General features: G+C 43.2%; 1 protein-coding gene across 1 annotated transcript in view; it reads right to left on the bottom strand.

Annotated features, from left to right (window-relative positions):
* Positions 1 to 23077, bottom strand: part of DRC11 (dynein regulatory complex subunit 11) — a 215090-nt gene that overhangs the window by 108185 nt on the left and 83828 nt on the right. The window contains exon 7 of the mRNA XM_088467766.1: positions 11560 to 11765. Within this exon, the coding sequence (XP_088323892.1) occupies positions 11560 to 11765 (206 nt within the window). The remainder of the gene's footprint in view (positions 1 to 11559; positions 11766 to 23077) is intronic.

Here is a 23077-nt window from a genome sequence, read left to right as displayed (position 1 = left end):
CCCTTCATGCCCCAACTTCCAAATCTCTCCAGTTCCAGGAATGTAGAAATACATTTATATAGTCTGCAGCTGGAACATGTAACTGTATCCCGCACAAAAGAACGTTGATGTTACATTGAGATCATTGTGTAGTTTTTATTTTGTCTCGTTAATGGGTACATACAGAGCAGTATGGTCGTCTGATATGAATAGTAGTGAACTATTGTAACAACAACTGATGTAAGCCACTAAGCCGTGAATAATGTACATTTGCAATGTGCATAGCAGTGTAACGCATTATTGTGTATTGTCGTGTGCAATGGATTGTGTAACGGCTTAAGCAGCCACATAGCTGTCATTCGAGGAATACGTATTTGTTTAATCCTTTATTTTTAATTCATAGAGTACATATATTCTGCAGCGCTTTACAGAGATGATGTCAGTCATTCACATCAGTCACTGCCCCGGTGGTGCTTACAATCCATATTCCCTGCTACATTGTACACACATATACACTGGGGTGAATTTTTTTTTTGCCAGAAGACAATTAACCTACAGTAGCAGTATGTTTTTGGATTGTGAGAGAAATCTGGTGTACCTGGAGGAAACCCAAGTAAACACTGAAAGGACATACAAACTTCACACAGATAGAGCCTCGGTGGGAATCAAACTCAGGACCTCAGTGCTGTGAGGCAGCAAGCTTGTCATTGCCCCACCGTGCGGCCCCAAAATGTTACACTAGATTTTTGAGAGCTACATAAGATTCAAAGTTGGGAGCAATACATAAAAAATAGCAAATTTGCACCTTGGTAAAATCACGCTGCACTGCAGGTGGGGCAGATATATAACGTGATGCAGTCAGGATGCCGACGGTCGAAAAGCCGACCGCCGGCTTCCCAACTGTTTAATCCCGGTAGGGCTCTAATGATCCCGACGCCTGTCATTTTACCTATGCCGGGAACCTGAAGCCCGGAATACCGAACGAAGGTAAGCCGAGCGGCGGGTGCGGAGGGTTAGGGGCTCCCGGGGGGAGTAGGGGCTAGGCACCCCCCCGGGAGGGTTAGAATAGGGAAAGGGAGGGTTAGGGATAGGCACCCCCAGGGGGAGGTTAAGGTTAAGCACCCCCCCGGAAGACTTAGGTTTAGGCTGCGGGAACACGGGGGATAGGGTTAGGCACTTAGAGGGGGGTTAGGGTTAGGCACCCCTAAGGGAGGGTTAGGGAGGAGATTAGGGTTAGATAGCCTACTTTCTGATCGGGATTTGGATGGCTGCCGGTCTTCTGCTGTCGGGATTTGAACCGGCGGTCATTTATACCGATCTCGATATAACACCTGCAGAGAGATTTAGATGTGAGGGGGGCGTACACTAGCTCAAATCTAAATTGCAGTGTAAAAATAAAGCTGTCCAGGATTTGTGGGCTACATGCAACAGCAGCCAGTATTTATCCTGCATAGCATGGTATGTCCTAGGTGCAAAGTTACTCCTTTTTATTGCTTTCTATCCATCTTAGAATAATCCCTCACATACTGTATTTATTTTGGCATATTATTATAAACCCACGTTACCATACCTGTCCATGACAAATCAGCTGCATTTTATAACTATACCACAGGAACTTTGATGCTGAGATGCAGAGAACACATCACAAGCCTGCGTGCCTCATTTAGCTCTGTGGAGTCTGCATCCGAAACACACATAAGTCACTTCCCACCTTGTAACAGAACTGCCTGTTTACTCAGATGGTGTGACTCCTTATACTGTACATTGTGTGTCCCAGTGCACAGGGCACAAGTGGAGAAAAGTCAGGGTAAAGCTTTGCCTAATTACTATATTACCCAGACAATTGCTACATTTTACTTTTGCTGTTTTTATTTTCTTTCTTAACAATTACTTGTTGGACCTATTCAACTTATTTATTAAGTTAGGGATGTACGAGGGATTCCGGAAGTGCAACTGTCATGTTTGTTACATTTGAAATATTTAGTACTTTGATTCCGTATCGGTGTGTATAAAGTAATCCCTTCTTCAGCCGCCGTGCGCACTATTGTGCATGCACATTCGGGGGTACCAGCAAATTATAATTGATAAATAATATATATATAATTTTTTTTTTTTTTAAATTGAGTACATTTTTATTGAGCTTATAAAGAGAACATATAAAGACACAATAACAGCACAAAGCAAACAATTATACCCCTTTTACACCAGGGGTCTACCCGGGTCGCAGCTCAGTGTAATACCCCTTTCACTTCGACAAAATAACCCGGGTTATTACCATGTTATTGCCGGGTCGACCCGATTTTAGAAAGCACCAAAATGAATAACCCTGGTCGACAGACCTGGTATTTCAACCCGGGTTAAAAGGAGGGTTAAACACGGGTCGGACCCGGGTTATTTGGCTCTTAAATGGTACAGACCCGGGATATTCGACCAGGGTCTGAGAAAATAGTGCTGATTGGCTTTTTCCAGTCAGCTGACCAGCCTGCACACAGAGCACATGTCTCTGTAGTTACATTACTGCCCTGCACTGCACACTTTGCACACTTTGGGGAAAAGGCAGTTAATAATAAGCTATATACAGACAGCACAGTGTACTATACTGCACTTTACTTTCAGGTTGGGGGAATCATGGCAAACTGGAGTGATGAAGAAGTAATGGAGTTGCTGTGGATCAGGCATGAGGAAGATATATGTAATCAGATAACTGGCACTGTCAAGGATTTGATAACTTATCGCAAAATCAGCAAAATGTTGGCTGTATCTGGATTCATCAGGAGCCAACAGCAGGTGGTCAGTAAGCTGAAGGCACTGAAGAAGTCATTTCATAAGGTGAACGACCACAATAGAAATCGCAGTGGTGCTGCCCGCATGGACTGGAAGTTCTTTGAGCTGTGTGCCAATGCATTTGGCCATACTGCATTAAGCAGACCTGTCACATAGTCATCTTCACTGCAAGCATTCCCCAGCCCCTCCTTTTCTTTACTGAAAACGTCATCATAATTGAGAGCCAATAAAATCCTTTAAAAAAGTGACATCACACTGTTCTAACATGGGCAACCCGGGTTGAGTTAAAAGGCACCAAATCTGCAATAATCCGGGAATAACCCGGGTTATTAAGGCGATGTGAAAGGCCCTGACATGGGTCTGACCTGGGTCGGACCCGGGTTCAAAACCCGGGTCGAACCGTGTTTGCGATGTGAAAGGGGTATAAAAGGGTCCCTGAAAAATAACCCAGGTCAAGTGACCCAGCAATCCAGCCCAGGTAACTACCAGGGTCAGACCCAGGATGGACCTGGGTAATGGTGCAGTGTAAACGCCGCAACCCAGGTTATCTGACCTGGGTCATGCCTAATATGAGCTGATTGGTGCTTGTGAAGCAGTCACTTTTTATGACCTCACAAGTTTAGCAGGGCAGACCCGGGTTCAGTGTGAACGGGGCTGACCTGAGAATAACCCAGATCGATGGTGCTGTGTAAATGGTGTCTGATCTGGGTCTGACCTGGGTTGGAACCATGTCTGAAAACCCAGGTTGGACCCGAGTTTTTGGTGGAAAAGAGGTATAAGATGATATTGACATCATGCAACTAATACCTCTTTTCCGCCAAAAACCCAGGTCCGACCTGGGTTTTTGGACATGGTTCCAACCCTGGTCAGAGCCAGGTCAGACCCATTTACACTGCACCTTTGATCTGGGTTACTCCCAGGTCAGCCCTGTTCACACTGAACTCAGGTCTGCCCTGCTAAACCTGTGAGGTGGGAGGTGATTGCTCCACAACCACCAATCCGCTCATTTTAGGCATGATCCAGGCCAGATAACCCGGGTTGCACCGTTTACACTGCACCATTACCTGGGTCCATCCTGGGTCCAACCCTGGTAGCTACCTGGGTTGGATTGCAGGGTGACTTGACCCAGGTTATTTTTCAGGGACCCTTTTACACTGAGCTGCAACCCGGGTAGACCCAGCAAAAACCCAGGTTTTTGCTCTGGTGTAAAAGGGGTATAACAGAGATATCTTGAATCACCACCACCCTGAAATGTCCTTATATATGAAGAAGCTACAGCAGTACTATTGGCAAGAAGACCCAACATTTAGCAAAGAAGAATAATGAAGTCAGTGAAACCAATCATACGAAATACAAACTATACATAAAAACAGAACAAGTACATACAGGGCTGACAACAGAGGTGCAGACGTCAGCTTAAAGACTGCCCTGCCCATGAGAGATTACAGTATATTTATATCCTACAAATACTATTTATCTAGATATTATCATGAGTAACATTTATCACACTGAATTCCCCCACAGCTCTCTAGTCCATATCAGCACTTTAAAAAGTAAAGCTTCAAAACATACAGTACACTACAGATATAAATAAAGTACAGCCAGTCCTGGCGCCGTGAGATAAAGGTGAACCAAAAATAAATAAAAAAAGGTCAGTACCTGTAATCAATTTCGTGGATATAGCAGAGCAAGTTGGGTCTCGGTGTTGTGTTCTGCAGTGAGCCAAACTTGCATATGCACAAGATCAAACTAATATAAGTATATAGCTGGGATGCAATTGACTTCATCTACAACTAAACAAATTGCACCATTTAAATCTCCTGATACTGGGACACTGACGCAGCACTGGGGTGCCATACCCAGGTCCCAATCCGGCACCCACTCCCAGCACTGAGGACCTCATTCAGAGTCGGTCGTTGCAGCCGCACGTTCGTAAGGGAAAAGGGTCCGGATATGCAAATGATGCACTCGCTAGTTGCGTCCTTAAGATCAGATCGGTAGCTGGACAACCAAGGGGAGGATGCGGCCGTAAGACAAAAAAATACGCCTCCTTCTCGTACGCATTACACGTCATCTCCGAGCATATAAGGATTAATCGAGACCATCGGGAACCATCGAAACTGGTCGTAGAGGTTAAGGTTGACCATACCCTCTCTTAAGCACTACAATCATGTCAGTGTAAAAACCTCCCATGTCACGTGTGCCATGACACTATTTTGTTAATTATGCACTCCCATTATACGCCGTTCGCATAATTAGGCACGCCTGCGTTCGGATCTCCACTCCCCCGTTTTCAAGCACCTTCCCCTGTTACCACCCACAAACGGTTCAATCTGTCAATCAAACTACCGACCTGGCTGTGTTCAAGGAGAGAGTAATTTCTGATCGTAACAGCTAGTTTGCGCACGCGCATTGCGAACTTTACGCATGCGCAGTTTAGCGAACATCGGTGGCGTACGACCGTGCGGCCACAACGACCGACTCTGAATGAGGTCCTGAGGGCTTCTCATAGACCCTCTATTACCTTTAACACCTTGCTATGGCTTTGAGTAATAATATCACTGGGAGGGATCTAGATGCACTTGTTGATCGTTATCGTCATCCTCATCAGTGTGTCATTTGCATCAGGGGTCCTGCAAGATATACACCTCCTGACAGGAGCATACGCATCTTTAATGTGGGCTGCATGAGTCACATTTGGTCACACCCTTAGGGGTAAATTTACTAAAGTGAGAGTTTTTAGAAGTGCGTTTTAAAAGTGATGTTGCCCATAGCAACCAATCAAATTCTAGCTATTATCTTCTAGAAGGTGCTAGTTAAATGTTAAGTAGAATCTGATTGGTTGCTATGGGCAACATCACTTTTAAAACTCACTTCTGAAAACTTTCACTTTAGTAAATTTACCCCCTAGTGTTCACGGCCAGTGTTTGCACATTCCCTCCCTACCATGTCCTAACTCTCTAAGGGTCTCATTTATCATTGTATATTAAAAGTATAATCCCGGGGGGAGTTAACCACAAATATTACGTTTCGCCCATATGTATTAAGGAGGGACTGCAGCAGGTATCGGAGATACCTGCTGCAATCCCTCCATTCCGGCAGGCAGCCGCATGGCGATGCTGCCAAATTACTATGCAGAATGCCATGCATTCCGGATATTGGCCCCCACAGCTAACGCCACCTGAAGATGGTATTAGCCGCTGTAGCCTATGGGCTACACCGCGCATAATTAGCTGGCGGCAATGGCGACCGTGCATGTGCAGTCTGTGTGACTGCGCATGCGCAGTAGCCCGGCAGCTCTCCGGGCGCTATGATCGCATATTGTGATCATGGGCGGTACTGTCATGCCCAGACTGCATTGCAATAGCGAACGTTAATAAATGGGGGTCCGCCTAAGCATAAAGAGGCATAGGCGTAAAATGTGTCCAAATCTACTGTATATACAATTGTTTTCGTGTCTATGCATTGCATCTGTGCCGGATCTCATTTGCAAAGTGTGAAAACAGGATAGGGAAAATAGGACAGTGGCGGTGCTTTCATAGGGAAGCCTCTGCCAGAGAGACCCGCTATAGCTATCACTGGCTGAGGGCTGTGATAGGCCCTATCTCCCTTTTCTCCCTTTCATAAATAGGGGCCCAAGTCTCATGTTAACAGACCGATCCCTTGCTACAGTAACAGTATACACTTTGGCACTTGTATTGTCAGGACATCACCGTTTTCCTACTTTCCACTACATTATGATCTGCACTGATAAATTACAAACATCATTTCTATGTTACTGTCCCATTGCCAGAAATGACGGCTATTCTGAGTGCTGGATTTCAGAGGGAAACAATCAATCAAAATTTATTGTCAAATCCACATTACAAATGTGAAAACATATCAGAGGTGTATTTCTGCAGGAATAAAAACTACAAACCACAGCAAGAACGCTAACCAAAAACCTCATGTCTCTACATAGCGATGTGTTATAATTCCTCCTCAGATGCATCTACAAATCTTACTCGCTGTAAACAGGCCCCTATTATAATGCTTTGTCGCTGACTTTTATATGCACCTCTGTATAGAATGTTTGACTTAGGATTTTTTACGGCCTCACTAAATCACGCTGTATTTCAGTTGCTGAGAGCACAAAGTCATTCTCATATTTACGGTTTAATGTGGAGTGAGCCAGTAACGTTACGCAAGAGGCTCTGATAATGGAGAGACTCTCCTCGCACTGCTAGGGGATGTTTTGATTACCAACTGCTGGATGTTGAGAAGAGCAAACTAGTGACCTGGCCTTTGGTGATAAAAGGAAATATTGATGCTGAGCTCTTTGGTGCTGGGAATAACGAGCCACTCTATTGAGATGCATTCATTAGCAATAGAGTATGTAATGAAACACTAATAGCACTAGAGGTTGAAAGATGAGGGAAAAGATGGACGCCGCTGAGGTCAAATGTCAAACAAGTCTTCTGATACTCTTCGTTATTCCACTTGGCACCTCACAAACCTCCTCTGGCCCTTGATCCTGCCTCATAGCATGGATAGCTGGCATATAATACCACATGCATAGTATGATGCTAATACAGCTCTGAAATGTTATTTGCATTTAGACCATTTTAAGCACAAATAGCCCGACTATGCGTAGGCCTCATTCGCAATATGAATTTGCTGACGGAATCCTAATGTGACTATATTCACGGCTTCATGTTTACACAGTGAACCGCGCCATTATTTCCGTTCGCAGGCGCAGCTGTCATCCCTGGTATCGGGATTTATGTTGGCTGATGGAGATGAAATAGGCGCCCCCTCAGCACTCGCACAACTCAGAATAGGATGCCACTCTTGTTACACGCCCACGGCGCTCGCCTTACGCTGTTCTCATCTATGAGGTCAATCCAATTAGGTGCACGTCCGGTCCTGCGAGCTGTTCGGACAAGGAACTCGCACTGCAAATTACACTTGCGATCCAATTCCAAACTCACTTTGATTTTCTACATGAAATTTGGGATTTTTTTGTGCGTACCCCTATGATGGTAAAAATCTTTATTTTGAGGTAAAAATGTCGGGACTTGGACACCCCCGCACCCCTCAATGACTAATTAGGTAATTGGAAGTTTTCAATTAGCTTGGCTAGGCCAATAATTACATGTCATTATTGTGGTTAAAAAAATGGCCTCAAATTAGCCCAAAAACCAACTTTTTTGTTAGTTTAGGCACCTCAAATTTAATTAAAGTATTTTCTAAAATGAAAAATGAAATTTTTTTTTTTATATTTAAAAAAGGGTGCGAAGATAAATCTGCAATGCTATTGGTCGTGTAGTGATGGAGAAAGGCCGTCACCTTGCGCCAATCACCGCTAATTCCATGCCCCCTTAAAGAGAAAGCGTTAAAGATCTCCATCTTACTTATTAGTTATCTAAATACTTTTCAGTGCAATGTTTTATCACCATTTCTGTCTGGGTGCTCTGCGGTGGGCAAAGTCATCTTATAGGCATAATGTACATTGCACTGGCTCACACATTCCATGTCTGCACCAGTGTATAGTGCAGATCTCTATGCACATGATCTCAGCATAGATATAAGTAGAGGGGACAGTGCAGAGCCCCAGGCTCCCTTATCTATCTCACTGCTAGGGGATAGATATGGGATCCTGTGGTCAGGATGCTGGCGTCCAGAATACCGACAGCAGCATCCCGACAGTCAGAATACCGACGCCTGCAGGTAAGTACTCTAACCCTCTACCTATCCCTAACCCACCTTTCCTGCAACCTAACCCTCCCCCTGCAGTCTATCCCTAACCCTCCCACAAGCAGCCTATCCCTAGCCCTCCCACTATTGCCTAACCCCATACTTGCCTACCTTTTTTTTTCCTCCTCAGGAGAAGACTGGGGAGGAGAAGCAGGTGGATGGCGATTGGGGGCGTGGCCTGATGATCCGCATCATTAAGCCCCACCCCCTCACCGGAAATTGCCACGATTGGTGCAAAGTAAAACAGGGGGCGGGGCCAAATGACGCGACTCTTGCCGACTCACATCATTAAGCTCCGGCCCCTACATGGGAACCCCTGATCGCCGTGGAAATTGTCCCCATCACTAGGAAGTGGGCAAGGAATGTGGGAGAAATGCCTACTCTACCGGGGGTGCGGGGGATTACCCCCGCGACTTCCAGGAGATTAGGCACATATGCCTAACCCTAACCCCAAGCCTAATACTTACCATTGGGATGTCAGCAGTTGGGATTCTGATCGCTGGTATCCCGATCTCTGGGGTGCTGCCTACATCCCCTCTGCTAGATATGTGTGCTGAAGGGGTAACACCATTTTTACTATATCCTCTCCATAAATAACCTTTTTATTTTGCACCCTAACCAAGCAACAGGATGGAAAAGGTTTCTTTTGAACCCATGCACTAATATATTTTAATGGCTGGGCATTACATAGAAAACAAATACATGGGTACAAAATCATGTAAAACACCGTCCGTCACATATCACTTAGTTATTTTCACACAATTAATTCAGTTCCCAAAATGTATAACAAATTTCATTGTGGTTCTTGTAAAAGGTATAAATAATTTATAAATGTACTTGTCCTTTTTCCATGTAGGAAAAGTATTTCTTTCTAATTTCAATAAAATAGTATGTGCTAACAGTCTGTAATCAATGGCCGCCAAAGCCCATGTTAGAGCATAGTAACATATTTAAACCCTAGTGGTGACATTACAGCCGCCATCTTCCGAATAACACTACAGCTCAATCTAATAGACAGAGAGTAATAGTCTGATTAACGATCCACGATCTATGGTCAATTTGCGTTTGATATTCATTTTTACCTGCGTTAGTTATGTGCAAATGTTTTATGACTGTGTGTACCTACTTTAGTGCAGATACACCCATTTATACAAAGAAGCACAATAATTTGTGCTTTGCGCTGTCTGACGGGAGCACTTGTTGGGGATTGTTTGGTGTAACTTTTTTAGGCGCATGAGTGAGACAACTTTTGAAGTGAAATGCAGAAACCACATATTGGTGTCTGGGTAAAGAGTGTTTAAATCAGGAAAGGGGTTTGCAGGGGGCCCGGTCCCAGTAAAGTTCATGTAGTGCAGGTTAGGGTAACAGCTTTTCCATCCAACAAAAGGACTTGATAAGCTAGAAAAAGGATTTCATATTTTTTATGGGACGCGTTTTACAATTTTCAGTTGCATTATTGCAGAAAATAACATTTCTAGGTGCACTTCGACCAATGTAATAAAACAAATAAATAAAACAGATACAATAAATACAGTCCCAATGTCCACTCCCACTTATGATTAAATGACGGTGAGGATAGTTAAAGAAATGCGTTTAATACTGTAGGGTGAACTCTGACATGATGTAACTATTGTACATGTATATTTGTATTCATTCACTAACCTGCAGCACTAGGGAAGGAACATATTCTGGGCACAGTTCCATGGACAGTGAAGAAACGCTAAACAAGTAGTATTGGTCTGCATTATTGTTGGTAAATTTATTCTTTATGACTATGGGCCTCATTCCCATTTGTAGGTAAACCTTATTGTTTACGTACAAATTCGATGGTGGGTCATCTGTGCATGCGCAGAATCTGTTCTATGCCTGTGCAGAGTGGGTCCTGCGTGATCGCTCGCAGTGCCCCCTGAGCCTCAGCCTCTTGAGGTTGGGGAGAGGGCAGCAACCAGGTCTGTTCCACAAAACGGAGACGCGTCACTTCCATTTTGTGGGAGTGCTGAGGCCAGGGTCTGCGTCTTCCGATGCAGACTTCCTGGCCTCGGCAGCATGAAACCAACCGGCTATCCTGCGTAACCTGCGGACGTTCATGCAAGTGATCCGATGGCTGGCTCCTCAGATGCAGCTGCGGATCGTTGAAGCATACAGACGGCGTCTTTCTTCTACAGACGCCTCCTGCTGCTTCTGCATATGTTAGCATCGCTGCTGAGTCCAAAGATGCAGCTGCAATGCTAAATCTGTACACATCAGAACCAGGCATGGGTAGGACAGTGCAACTGAAAGTAGTACCTACATCTGTTAACACAGTTTTGCTTATTGTGTTAATGGATCCAAGCTGGGAATGGGGGAGGGGGGGAGGAGGGGGGTAATTATCCACAATAATGAATATTGTGGAAATTCGGTGTCTTTTTTTTCTTTATAGTGTCAAATGTATCATTTTAGGAGAGAAGCTTTTTGCTTTTTGACATTTGTTTTAAATATTATTATTGAAAATATTATTTCTGTACGGTAATGGCCCAACTTGCTCCTGATGTGTTAATCTGTTACAGTATCTTTATGTAGATTCATTCTGGTCAATGACTTTTGACCCTTTTAACCAACAAACGTGTTACATTTCTAAGACATGCGATTGCTGTGTATGTGCAGCTATAGGGGGAGATGTTCTAAGACTTGGAGAGAGATAAAGTGGAGAGACATAAAGCACCAACCAATCAGCTGCTAACTGTCATTTTGCAAACAGAGGCTAAGATGTATGAAGCAGTGAAAAGACTGGAGAAGTGTGCCAGTGGAGAAGTGGCACATGGCATCCAATCAGCTTTGAGGTTACATTTATCAAAGACATTCTATAAAATGATAGGTAGAAGCTGATTGGTTGCCATGGGTAACTACTCCACTGGCACAATACTCCACTCTTTTCACTGCTTCATACATCTACCCCAGAGTCTGTAAAGGGACAACTGGGAGGTGATTGGTTGGTGCTATCTCTCTTCAAGGCTTAGTACATCTCCCCCATAGGATCATGTCACGTGGACTAGACTGAAGACACAGTAGAGTTATTGTTACCTGCACTCGATGAACCATTGCCGGATCCGATCTTGTAGTGTTTCCTTCATGTCTAATCCCTCGGACTCCCTTACGGTGTCCTTTATCTGCACCAGAGCATGCTGGTAGTCAGCCTCATGCTGCTCCTGTAGGGCAGATCGCAGGGATTCTGTTTTCTTAGTAATGATCTCCGCCACGCTCATGCTGTAGAAGTGCGCTGGTGGCACCTGTAAATACACAGTGGTAATATATTTATCCTGAATCGTTGCAGATTTGACTGTATACATGCCAGATATACACTGAGTGGCCAAATTATTATGACCACCAGGCGATTTCATGCAAAGTAGCACCTCCGCAGATAATGCTGAAGTAGGATGTCTGATACTGCATAAGAAAGGTGATGCGAAGGTTTGCAGAGACTAATGAAGTGTTTCAGTCATGAAATAATGGGTTAACGGCCCAATCTGACAGACTCTGAACGTGGAATGAGTGTTGGCACCCGCAGCAGCAATACGAGCATTAGCAAAACGCACTGGTTATTTGTTCCAGGGTGGCAGTTGTTAAAGTGTGCACAACTGTCACCTTTGAATAATTCAACAGTGTAGCCATCTTACTAATGGTGCATACACACGATCAGATTTTTCCTTCAGATATGAACGATAACGATTTAAAAATCGTTCAGTCGTTCATATCTGAAGGAAAATCGTTCATATCTGACATGCCTGAACGATGGACGATCAACGATGCGCGTTCCCGTTTGTCAGATAACGATATCTGACATCTGATGGGTTTGCAGTCAGACTTGGACGATTCCATTCATTTTAATGCAGTCAAAAATCGTTCAATCGTTCAAATCGTTCAAAACTTTGGTAAAATCGTTGAAATCGTTCAATCGTTCATCTGACAAATCTGACCGTGTGTACGCTCCATAATGTTGACATCGCTGCTGCAGGCGCCAACAATCATTCCATGTCCAAACTCTGTCAGATTGCATTGTTTATCCGTTACTTCATTAGTGATACACTTCATTAGTCAATGCATACCTTCACCTGTCCGTTCTTATACATCATCAGACATCCTACATGAATGTTATCTGCGGCATAGCTACTTTGCATAAAATAGAGCCTATGGGTCATACAACAAATATTTATTATTTATTCAAATACAAAGGGCAAAGAATTTTGATGATCTGAATCTTGCTTTAAAGCTTTATGATTCCGATGAACTTTGACCTAAAATCTGTATTTTGTGCAGCTATAATGGGTAATTGATGTTTATGGTGGGCAACACAGAAGGTGTAATGGTTAGCATTACTGCCTCACAAGCTCTGAGGTTGTGGGTTTGATTCCCACTCTGTCCCTAACTGTGTGGAGTTTGTATATTCTCCCTGTGCCTGTCTGGGTTTCCTCCGGGTACTCCAAAAATATATTGGTAGGTTAATTGGCTCCCAACAAAAATTAGCCCATGTGTGTGTACATGTGGTAGGGAATATAGAGTGTAAGCTCCACTGGGGCAGGGTGATGTGAATGTGCAATATATTCTCTGTAAAGCGCTGTGGAATTTGTGCTATATAAGTAACTAGTAATAAATAATAATGTGTACTGTTGGTTTGGTTATGTAATTCTGTTGTAGGATATCAGTGCTTGCGTTAAAAGTGGACATTCTAACAAGTGACTCTGATACAGAGAACACTGTGATGTGTACAAGTAGCATGGAACTTAATAACAGGCTGATGTAGGGGCTTCTACAGTTCAAGAGGCAGGAACGTTGTGTGATATTGGTGACAAAGAATAACTCAGAGCGATAACGTTTGTGAGACAGAACTACAACAGAGCTTTGTATTGTGCGAGACTGGAAAATGAAATTGTGATCTTTAGCAATACAGATCAGAGGAGTTTACTAAACTTACTAAAACGGTCTCAGGGGACAGATCTGACCATGGCTTCTGTTGTACTAAAGAAACAAAGCGTGACATTTATAAAGCCCGCAACAGCAGTTTCAGGCAAGGAAAACTTTGGAAAGGCTTCTGTGTGATATTTATAGGCATGTCAAGTATCTTTTACAATTTTTCCCTGCCAGAGTATTAATTTCATTACTTTAGTGCCTGAGTTCAGTATTAGAAATGTCATAAAATTTGTTACTATTTGATAATTGCTTTGCAATTTTGTGGCCAGTCCTGAGAGGCAGAAATAAACCCTCATACACCAGTTTACAGGCACGGGAGCATTCTTATATATCATAATATTTAAAACAGTAAAGCTGACGTACAGTGCAGGAACCCCGTAACTGCTTTTGTGGGATCACAACGTGTAAATGTGAAATTCATTTTAAAAAGCAGCACATGTATTTCGGTGACTAGGGGGCTTATTCATGATCACTAACGCAGAAATGCGTATTTATTATTGGGCCCCTTCATTATTAGCGGCCCTCGGACCACCAAACTCAGAACACTAAAAGTTTTTAGAGCTTGCTTGTGGGAACTTACGTCAGATGGTGCGGGTTGAGAAGAAGGATCTGATTGGATCCCTCCGCCCCCACCGGTAGGGCGCATGCGTGAACTCAGTTTACGCGTGTGAAATAAATGCGTATAAAGTTCTGTCGCTAGAAATTAGCGGCGGAATGGGTAGTGTTTTTCGGAACAGTTGTGACTGCACTGGAATGATGTTGAATTTCTCCAGTAATATGGGGTCTATTTACTAAGCTGTGTTAGGAGATAAAGTGAACGGTGATAAGGTACCAGCCAATCAGCTCCTAACTGCCTTGTCACAGACTGTGGGGTCTATTTACTAAGCAGAGTTAGGAGACAGAGTGAAAAGTGATAAGGAAGTGATAAATGACCAGCCAATCAGCTCCCACCTGCCATCTCACAGGCTGTGTTTGAAAAATGACAGTTGGGAGCTGATTGGCTGCCACGTTATCACTTTTCACTCTAACACTGCTTAGTAACTAGACCCCTGTGTTTGAAAAATGGCAGTTAAGAGCCGATTGGCTGGCACCTTATCTCCTTTCACTTTATCTCATAACACAGCTTAGTAAATAGACCCCCATGGTATCCAAAACCGCAACTCGGATACCAATGTTTTGGGCCACTTTAGGGCCATACTGATGAATATGCCCCTAAATGTGGAATAAGCAACTTTTGCATGGGGCGATAAGAGGACATGGGCAGACTGGGGCATTCCTCACTGCTATGTGCCAGCTAATGTGCCGTTTTTTAAAATGAATATTTAATTGTGTTTGATGAGATATATGATCATATATAAAGAGTGGATCTTGCATATGGCTGGAAGCATTTGTTTTGCAGCGTGCACCGGAGTACATTGATACCATTTCAGAGTAGACAGGATCAGTACTACTCCAGTAATTTCAACTACACTCCTTACTTTATCTACAGTACGTGCAAATTAGTCTCAAGAGGGCCGATGCTGAGTTGGACGCATATTGGATGTAATTCACGTAAAAACAAAGTTGCATATATATATATATATATACATATATATATATATATATGTGTGTGTGTGTATATATACATATATATATATATATATACACACACACACACACATATAATATATATATATATATTATATATAATAATTACTCCCATTTGCCAAGGCATATGCATCACAGTATGTGTGTGTATCTGCACCAGCCCGGGTTACGTTAGGTATATATTACATACACTTACATTAATGTTTTCAACCATTAGCTTTGCTTGCAAAATATATATGTATACGCTGATAGTTGTTGATACAATAAAAAAAAAAAATTCAATTATGCAGCAGGTCTGACCCTCGAGGAAACACTAAACACTAAAGCATGCACACAAAACATAATATATGCATCAGCCATGAAGGAAGCAGCTACTGTATAATCTTCAGAGATGAATTCGCTATCAGAAGCAACGATCACCATCAACATTGTGCATTTGCACCAGACCAGCCCTCTAAAACCCATAAATGTTATGTCCTCTACAGGCAAATACATGTATATGAGCCGATCGGCATTCATTAGCAATTACTCAAAGTCATCCTGTCCAAACGGTTTTATGGGCGTGCACAAAGCCAATTTGTGTATATTACACTCCATAAACTAACATACGTCCAACTCCTTATCAGCCCAATTATCCCTAAATTCAGAGTATGTGCATGTGCATCATATTTCTACAAGGCAACTTTTAGCCTATGGCCTATTTCCCACTGGATTTTCAATGTTGCGTCTGATTTACATTTATAATTCAACTGCAAAGCCTGCAAATGAATGTGAATACAAAGCCTATTCTATTTGTATGTACCCACTTGTGTTTATATACCATGCTTGCCTACCCTCCCGATTCAGCGGGAGCCTCCCGCTGAATTGCGTCATCGTGGCCCCACCCCCTGCTTCACAATGCCGTTAATATCAGCATTGTCAAGAGGGGCAGGGCCATGTTGATGCGCTCGCCCTGTCACTCCCCATGCTCTGTCCCCAATGATATGTCATTGCCACGCCCCCCTGCCATGGAAGACCGACAGCTCCCTCCCGGAAGGAGGGAGCTAAAGGTTGGCTAGTATGGTTCATACTTACATCAGTGTGCATTCACACTAAATTGTTTATTTTGCGTTTTTTGCCCTGCTTGCTTCATAGCCGTGGAGTTAAAACAAGCTTTTACACGTGAAATGTCCACCGATCTCTATGAGAGCAAATTGTGTTTATACCCTAGAGGCTATTTAACCAACATTTTGCTGTGTATCCTATTTATTTCAATGGCCCATTCATTCCAATGTCCCATTCATTTTAAGGGGTGGGGTGTTAAATGTAGAAACTTAATTGAAATTAATCATTTATTGAAATAAATGGAGCACCCCAGCATTGTTCATTTGTAATTTCCCCACATGATGATGTGTGATCATAAATAAAAAACCCTCAAGACTTCTTTTACTGCCAGCCAATTGCATCACAGATAGTGTGGGATTCTGATCAAGATTGGCGGATCATCTAAGGTGATTCCCAGAAGAGCAGTATGCATGTGTGATATATATGGTTCAATATGGTCGTTCCCTGTGTATAATAATAACAAGATTACCCTGTGGATTACTGTCTTGGATTACAAAAAGAATAATTCCCATGAATTACACTACAAACATTTCCCTTGAGTCACAAAAAGATCATTTGAATTACTAATAAAGACATTGTTAGGATCACAATTTTTTTCTGTGGATTATAATAATTCCTGTTGCATTACAAGAAGAATCCCCATTGTCGTACAAGTAGAATCCCCACTGTCATACAAGAAGAATCCCCATTGTTGTTCAAGAAGAATCCCCATTGTCGTACAAGAATCCCTGTTGTCATAAAAGAAGAATCCCAATGACATACAAGAAGAATCCCCATTGACACTTAGGAAGAATACCCATTGTCGTACAAGAAGAATACCCATTGTCGTACAAAAAGAATCTCCATTGTCGTACAAAAAGAATCACCATTGTCGTACAAGAAGAATCCCTATTGTCTTACAAGAAGAATTCCTATTGTCTTACAAGAAGAATCCCCATTGTCATACAAAAAGAATCCCCATAGTCTTACAAGAAGAATCCCCATTGTCATACAAGAAGAGTCCCAATTGTTGTACAAGAAGAAGACCATTGTTTTACAAGAAGAATCCCCATTGTTGTACAAGAAGAATCCCCATTGTTGTAGAAGAAAAATACCCATTGTCGTTCAAAAAGAATCCCCACTGTAGTACAAGAAGAATTCCCATTATAGTACAAAAGGAATACCCATTGTCGTACAAGAAGAATCCCCATTGTTGCACAAGAAGAATCCCCATTGTCATACGAGAATCCCCGTTGTCGTACAAGAAGAATCCCCATTGTTGTACAATAGGAATCCCAATTGTTGTACAAGAAGACCATTGTCATAGAAAAAAAATGCCCATTGTCGCACAAGAAGAATCCCCATTGACGTACAAGAAGAATCCCCATTGTCGTACAAGAAGAACTTCATTGCCGTACAAGAAGAATCCCCTATTGGAATACAAATAAAGGTGTTTTACAATTACTAATAAATTGAGTTTGTAGAGTTTTCACCATTATACTAATAACTCCAGGGGTTCCAATTTCGCTACCTTAATACCTAAAGATCAGGGGTACAAGGTCCCAGTCTATGGGGGGAGAGTGTCTCCATAGAAGCACATGCCCACCAGCCTGCACAGCATCCCTCCATGACAGGGGACCCCCCCAATTTCATCACTTTCTAGCTCAGCTGTTCAAGTTGTCTTGAGATGGAATGAAATTTGTGCATGGAGGAGACGCATGTATTGAGCTTCTTCATATCAATACTACACTTATCTCAACATGTAGTGCAAATAATGGAAACTGCACCTGGTAGACTAATGGCCCAGTGGATAGCATTGCTGTCTCACAGCACTAAGGCACAGTGGTTAGCATTGCAGCCTCACAACAACCCTGGCGTCATGAGTTTGGTTCCAACCTATCTGTAAAGTTTATAGATTCTCCCCGTGTATGTGTGAGTTTATTCTGATAGGTTAATTGGCTTCTGATGAATCAATATCACATACAGTCATGCAATTTTGGGAGCTAGTATTGCGACCAGAGTATGTGATTATTGATAAATGGGCCCCTTTGTGTCCAGGTTTTTTTGTTTTCTTTCTTTATAAATCTCCACCTTTTACCCTCGCGCCCTTATACTGTTTCGCTATTGATGATAATGTGCCTGTGCCAGAGACACCTGCTTGATATTCACAATGCTTCATTGTCTGGGAGGAAAGCTAATTAGCAGGCAGCAGTAGCAGGTTCACATCCCTTGGACAGGAGTTAATTCCGCCAGCCTCCTCCTGTTCTGAAACTAGAGGAGAAACTCGCAGCTCCCGTGTGCCCTTCCCATGATTCAGCTTCAGATCCACGTGTTATTTGTTACGGTCCCACAGCACATTCGTTGCCATTGCTTTGTCACTGGCTTCCTGACTTGCAGCTGGTTAAGTGGCTGCAGTAAAAATACTCTGCGGCCCCCTCTTTCCTCAGCGGCAGCAGCAGGGGAAAAAACACTAAATAATAAAACAAACAACCACTGTACTAGGAAAACATGCGGCTCTAACCTAATGAATGAGAAGCTAAACAATAGGACTGGGGAATGTGTCTCTCATCACATAATGTCACTCAGCGCTGGTTCATTTACTCTATACACATCTATGCCATTTACATGTATTTACATAGCCAAAACATGTTATTGTAAACACAATGTTATTTGTTTTTGTATGGTTGAGTATATAAAGTATACCGCGTTATAAACACATCTATTCCTATGCACGTTGCAGTCTGGTCCCTTGGTGTGATCCAAACAGGTTGCAGAGGCCAAAACTGTACAGACCCTGGGGTAATATTGATTTAGCAACTCAGCGTGTTTAAGTAGGAAAAATTAAAATGGAAATCCTATTCAAAAGCAAACCATGGTGTGTTTTGCTTTTAATAGTATTGCAGTTTTTAAAATTCCTGCTGAAACGCTCCAAGAATTGTCAGCTTTTGCAATACGCCGCTTAGTAAATGTACCCGCTTGTTGTTGGAGCATCAGGGCCAAATGACAGGGTAGCTGACCTCAAACACCCTCCCAACATTTGCAAAGTGCAAAATTTGGATACAGGGTGTGGCCTCGAAATTACTTGGGGTGTGTATGCATAAGAGTAGGCAGGGTCACACCCCCAGTGGGCGTGCTTAGCACTTCTGAAATGCTAGAGAGAACCCAATTGCCCTCCCCTCCTCCTAATAGATCACTGAATTAACGCATTGGCTGGAGGCAACGGCCGCTGCTGCGTGCGCCATAGGAAACAGAGAAATACCTCCCAACTTCCAGCAAAGTGGTATGTACGTGCTGACCGTGGGATAGTCAGCTCAAATCAGGACTGTCCGGCTGTAATCGGTATGCTCAAATATCCCCCTACCACTTCCAGGTACACACCCCAACTGGCTTGGCAGAAGTCCTGTTGGATTACATCTAATCATACTGAATCTTACTAATATCTACATCGTATGATGGGTCCGGGTCCCCCCGGCCTCCTGATACCAACCTTATGCCTATGGTATGATCTATCACGCCCATCCGTCGTGGCAGTGGGTACTGCTAGGGGGGGGGCCCTCTCTACCATTGCGCATGTCAGTCTCAGGCAGGGGCATTTCTAGAGAGGAGGGGCCCTTGTGCAGTCTCCAACACGGGCCCCCTCCTCTCTGCCCGGCAGCGCACTGAGCTGTGCGCAGATAGCGCCAGAGTTATAGACTCTGGGCACTAGAGTGTGCCCAGAGTCTATAATGTATGCACAGGTCACCGGGAAAATGGCCGTGGCAGTCATTTTCCCTGTACTACGCATGCGCAAACGACGGGAAAATGGCCACCGTGGCCATTTTCCAGTCGTTTTACAGTGCCGTCCCCCCGCGCCGTCGTGGGACTCCGGAGAGGTAAGTAATACTATGGGTGCAGGGTGTGCGGTGCGGGGCCCCCCTGGACCCAGGGGCCCGTGTTCCCCGCACACCCTGCACCCATTATAGATACGCCCCTGGTCTCAGGACAGTTCATAGCGCATTATTATATAAATAATTTATGATTGGGACTACTGTGCTATGATGGCCAAATCTGTTCAGTACATGAATTTGCATTTACTTAGTAATTATAATTTTTTTTATTATTATTATCCTTTATTTGTATGGCACCACAACGGGTCCATAGTGCCTTACACAGCAGGTAAACAGAAACAGTATGAACAAAATAAGAAAAAAGTGACTTAAAGTACAAAACATTGCAGAGCATGGACAAGGTTAATCCACATTACAGCAGCAGCAGTCATAGTATCCAAGGTTTGGTGCTCTTGTTGATAGTGTTTAAGGTTGATGACGGTAGAAGTGAGGGAAGGAAATGCACATGAGGGAAAAGGGCCCTGCTTGAGAGAGCTTACAATCTATAAGGGAGTGGGAGGAAGTCAGGGGTGACACAGAGGAGAGAGACAGTGAGCAAGGAGAATGGAGCAGTGCGTTAGGCTTTGATAGAGAAGTGGGTCTTAAGAGCCCGTTTGAAATTTTGAAGAGAGGTGGAGAGTCTGATAGGGAGAGCGTTCCACTGGTAGGGAGCAGAACGGTATCCTCAATTCAGTTATGTATTAATAAGAATGCAAGCTGCCCTTCTGAGCCATCGTCAACAACACTGCTCAAGATTTATCATGAAAGTGTGTTCCTATATGTACTGTGGTCATGATTTTGTTAGCTTATAGATAAATACATGGAAATGGATGTGAAATAAAAATTGTTGTAGCAAATTAGATTATATTGTTGTTTTTTTATGTGTGTTTAACTTATGGTGCGAATTTTAATGGTTCTAGTTCCACTTCACTGCATCTGATAAGCATCAATGCATTTGAAAAGTGTACATTCCCCTCAATGAAAGCATATTATAAATGCAATGTGCTGCAGTTAAGAAGTGTTTTCATAAGGGGGTAAGGGTTCCGTGTCTTGGAGAAACCTGCATTTCTGTTCAGCTCCAAAGCCACAGCTGTCATCTAAATAATTCTGTTTCACAGTGTTATCTATGCAGAATAAAACACCTTGAACTGCCTAAGGCTATTACAGATGTTATAAAAGACCCTCGCAGCCCAGCTCCTGTGCCTATGTGGAGTGAGGCATTGTTCACAACCCTTATCCTACCTCGATTTTTAGTGAGGAACATCTTGGGTCCTTTGGCTGACATGATGATATTGTCACCATGGAGCACACAGGGTTAATTTCACCTCCTAAGTGGGGTACTCGCCCAATATATATAGATCCCATCTACGGAGGCCAACTACGTGACATGATAGCAGTCAACCACAAGCAGGCCCTCATTCATATGTTACTCTGACGGTATGGAAACCAAATGGGAGCTGGACATGGAGAGACTCAATAGACTGGGCATTAATTAAAGCTAATTCAGATTAGACTTTATGTGTTTGCATAAGAGAGCGTTCCCTTAAAATATTTTGCAGTTTGTCTATGCTCTGATGAATAAAAAAGTGCGAGCATGACTCCACAAGTGTGCCGCACTGCTCCCCACCTCTGGAACTCTCTCCCTCTCCCCATCAGACTCTCCACCTCTTTGCAATCCTTCAAACAGGCTCTTAAGACCCACTACTTCATCAAAGCCTTCCAGCTATCATTCTAACTCCCTGCTACATGCTCCTTCCTCCCCATCTACCCCATCTGTGTCACCCGTTTGTCTTCCCCCACCTTTTTAGAATGTAAGCTCTCACGAGCAGAGCCCTCTACCCTCTTGTGCTTCTCCTTACTATAGTGTAATTTACTTCTTACTCACCACTAGGGCACCTGTACCTTGGTTGCTTATGTTCTGTTGCTTATCTGGGTAATATGGTCGCTAATGTAGCAATATATATTATCCATGTCCTGTATTGTATTGTTCTGTAAGTCACTTGTCTACAATTTGTTTATGTACTTTGTAAGGCGCTGCGGAACACTTGTGGCGCCATATAAATAAACGATAATAATAATAAAGTGTCTCCAATTGGCTCTCTGACCCATATCTGGTGGGAATGTCCAAAGCGAATACCTCTGTGGGAGGAGTTCTACTCTCTTATCTATAGCATCCATTAACCCCCATGCCTGACACACTGTCCTACTCTCTTCTCCCACGACCTCTACAAGTACCTCTAGGCATTCCTAAGGGCTGATCTGAAAGGTCCTAAATGCTATAAGGTGTCAAACTAATGGGGGGCATCCACTACACGATTTTAGAAGGCGATTGAACGATAACGACGTTGTTATCATTCAATCGTTTAAAAATTGTTTATAAATCGTGCAGTGTTTGGTCGTTAACGATCAACGATGCGCGCTCCCGCTGGTCGTTTGATCGTCTCGTCTGTCGACCGAACATGCAAGTCAATTTCACTTGATCTATTAAAGATCGTTTGCAAATCGTTCAGACTGAAAGATAACATTTCAAGGGAAAAAATCATGGGAAAATCGTTTAGAGATTGGACAAGGGAGGAGATCGTCTAGTGGATGTGCCCCATAATTCCTTTTGGAAAAACCAAGAACTGCTTCCAACCCTTTTCAAGCCTATCCATAATATGTTGTCATACATTATTAACAACTTCCAGGGCAGGTTCACCTCAGCACAGGAAACGTGAGTAGCACAATTTGGATCCTCATCCCCCAGCCTAACAGACCTCTTCTGTACATTTCTCGCTCCCTCCATGTCGTCATTCCGCACCACACAAGAATCTTACTGCTATTATGGACTAATGTATCTCGCTGTAAAATATCACACAATGCTGATACCCTTTTCCCTCACTTTTATCCTCCTCATCCTGCTCCTCAAACATTGTCTTCATTGCAACCACAAAAAGATAGTTACATACTGTATGCATTTCCACATGGATTTAGCATGAATAAGATACCAGCTTCCTGTTTTGTCAGACACTTGTTTAAAAAGTTAGTGCACTTGCAAATGCATATAAAATGAATATTACACTCCTACCTTTAATCGGAATCGGTATGAGATGCCGACG

Source organism: Taudactylus pleione, unplaced genomic scaffold (genome assembly GCF_031769625.1).
Source record: "Taudactylus pleione unplaced genomic scaffold, aTauple2 ptg000074l, whole genome shotgun sequence".
Classification (NCBI taxonomy): domain Eukaryota; kingdom Metazoa; phylum Chordata; class Amphibia; order Anura; family Myobatrachidae; genus Taudactylus; species Taudactylus pleione.
Note: the sequence above shows the minus strand (reverse complement) of the source record. Positions and strands in the feature narration are given on the sequence as shown.